Genomic DNA, 2,500 nt, shown 5'->3' on the forward strand with positions numbered 1-2,500 from the left:
CACCTACTCCATGAACGACCAGTGCCGCTTCGACTTCGGAGCCGGATACTCCATGTGCACGGCGGTGAGTCCTCTGCTCTGATTGGCTCCTCTGATACGCCATGTGAGTCCTCTGCTCTGATTGGCTCCTCTAAGTCATCAGCCCTGCAGCTCCGTCCACCAATTGGCCCCCCCAGGTCACCGGAAATCCACCAGGGCTGTAGAGAGTTCTAGAGCTGTAGCCTAAAGGGTTCTAGAGCTGTAGTCTAAAGGGTTCTAGAGCTGTAGAGGGTTCAAGAGCTGTAGAGGGTTCTAGAGCTGTAGCCTAAAGGGTTCTAGAGCTGTCGAGAGTTCTAGAGCTGTAGCCTAAAGGGTTCTAGAGCTGTAGTCTAAAGGGTACTAGAGCTGTAGTCTAAAGGGTACTAGAGCTGTAGTCTAAAGGATTCTAGAGCTGTAGAGGGTTCTAGAGCTGTAGCCTAAAGGGTTCTAGAGCTGTAGTCTAAAAGGTTCTAGAGCTGTAGAGGGTTCTAGAGCTGTAGCCTAAAGGGTTCTAGAGCTGTAGAGAGTTCTAGAGCTGTAGAGGGTTCTAGAGCTGTAGCCTAAAGGGTTCTAGAGCTGTAGAGAGTTCTAGAGCTGTAGTGTGTTCAGGAGTGTGTGAGTGTGTTAAGGTGTGTGTGAGTGGGTTCAGGTGTGTGTGAGTGGGTTTTGAACCTTTGACCCGTGTCAGACCCAGTATGACTGTGGTTCTGAACCTCTGACCCGTGTGTTTCTTCAGTACAGTACCTATGACCCGTGCAAGCAGCTCTGGTGCAGCCACCCTGACAACCCGTTCTTCTGCAAAACCAAGAAGGGCCCGCCCATCGACGGAACCAAGTGTGGACCGGGGAAGGTGGGCCATAATCCTTATATACCCTGCTGTGTGTTGGTTTGAGTACCTGCTGTGTGTTGGTTTGAGTCTCTGCTGTGTGTTGGTTTGAGTCTCTGCTGTGTGTTGGTTTGAGTCCCTGTTGTGTGTTGGTTTGAGTCCCTGTTGTGTGTTGGTTTGAGTCTCTACTGTGTGTTGGTTTGAGTCTCTGCTGTGTGTTGGTTTGAGTCCCTGTTGTGTGTTGGTTTGAGTCCCTGTTGTGTGTTGGTTTGAGTCTCTACTGTGTGTTGGTTTGAGACTCTGCTGTGTGTTGGTTTGAGTCTCTGCTGTGTGTTGGTTTGAGTCCCTGTTGTGTGTTGGTTTGAGTCTCTGCTGTGTGTTGGTTTGAGTCTCTGCTGTGTGTTGGTTTGAGTCCCTGCTGTGTGTTGGTTTGAGATTCAAGATTCAAGATTCAAAGTGTTTATTATCATATGGACAGTAGAAAACATGTTTCACTGTACAACGAAATTCTTGCTTTGCTGTCCGCAGAATGCCAACCAATGTAAAATATACAATACTAAAGAATATACTTGAGTCCCTGCCGTGTGTTGGTCTGAGTCCCTGCTGTGTGTTGGTTGAACACCCCCCCCCCTCCAGAACTGTTTTAAGGGCTACTGTATCAAGCTGACCCCAGAGATCCTGAGGCAGGATGGGGGCTGGGGGACCTGGAGTAACTTTGGTGCCTGTTCCCGTTCCTGTGGGGGAGGAGTCCAATTCAGGACCCGCCAGTGTGACAACCCCATGTGAGTAGAGCCCAGTAGAACCCAGTAGAACCCAGTAGAGTCCAATAGAGCCCAGTAGAACCCAGTAGAGCCCAGTAGAACCCAGTAGAACCCAGTAGAGGCCAGTAGAATCCAATAGAGCCCAGTAGAGACCAATAGAACCCAGTAAACCCAGTAGAGCCTAGTAGACCCAGTAGAGCCCAGTAGAATCCAGTAGAGTCCAGTAGAGACCAGTAGAACCCAGTAGAGCCCAGTAGAACTCAGTAGAATCCAGTAGAACCCAGTAGAACCCAGTAGAGACCAGTAGAAACCAGTAGAGACTAGTAGAGTCCAGTAGAACCCAGTATAAACCAGTAGACACCAGTAGAAACCAGTAGAGAACAGTAGAACCCAGTAGAGAACAGTAGAACCGAATAGAAACCAGTAGAGACCAGTAGAACCCAGTAGAAACCAGTAGAGACCAGTAGAACTCAGCAGAAACCAGTAGAAACCAGTACAGACCAGTAGAGACCAATGGAAACCAGTACAGACCCAGATCTCTGTCTCTCTCCTGTCCTACCCCAGCCCGGCCAACGGGGGGCGTACCTGCTATGGGAACAGCTATGAGTTCCAGCTGTGCAGCGTGGAGGAGTGTTCCAAGCCCCTGGCCGACTTCAGGGAGGAGCAGTGTCACATGTGGGACCCTTTCTTCGAGCACGAGGACGCCAAGCACCACTGGCTGCCCTACGAGCACCCTGACCGTGAGTCTACAACACCACACACACACACACACACACACACACACACACACACACACACACACACACACACACACACACACACATAGACACACACAGACACACACACAGACACACACACAGACACACACACACACGTGAGTGAGTGAGCTGAATTC

The 2,500-nt window shown here is 50.2% G+C and overlaps 1 protein-coding gene across 1 annotated transcript in view; it reads left to right on the top strand.

The window, feature by feature from the left end:
• LOC310824627 (A disintegrin and metalloproteinase with thrombospondin motifs 2-like) overlaps positions 1-2,500 on the top strand; it is a gene marked incomplete at its 5' end in the record, with an annotated part of 17,773 nt that overhangs the window by 3,797 nt on the left and 11,476 nt on the right. Inside the window, 4 exons of the mRNA XM_083697889.1 lie at positions 1-64; positions 755-868; positions 1,481-1,626; positions 2,170-2,345. The exon at positions 1-64 is cut by the window's left edge and continues 69 nt beyond it. Coding sequence (XP_083554015.1) covers positions 1-64; positions 755-868; positions 1,481-1,626; positions 2,170-2,345 — 500 coding nt within the window. The remainder of the gene's footprint in view (positions 65-754; positions 869-1,480; positions 1,627-2,169; positions 2,346-2,500) is intronic.

The sequence above is a fragment of the Argentina silus genome (genome assembly GCF_951799395.1).
Source record: "Argentina silus genome assembly, contig: scaffold_212, whole genome shotgun sequence".
Taxonomy (NCBI): Eukaryota; Metazoa; Chordata; class Actinopteri; order Argentiniformes; family Argentinidae; genus Argentina; species Argentina silus.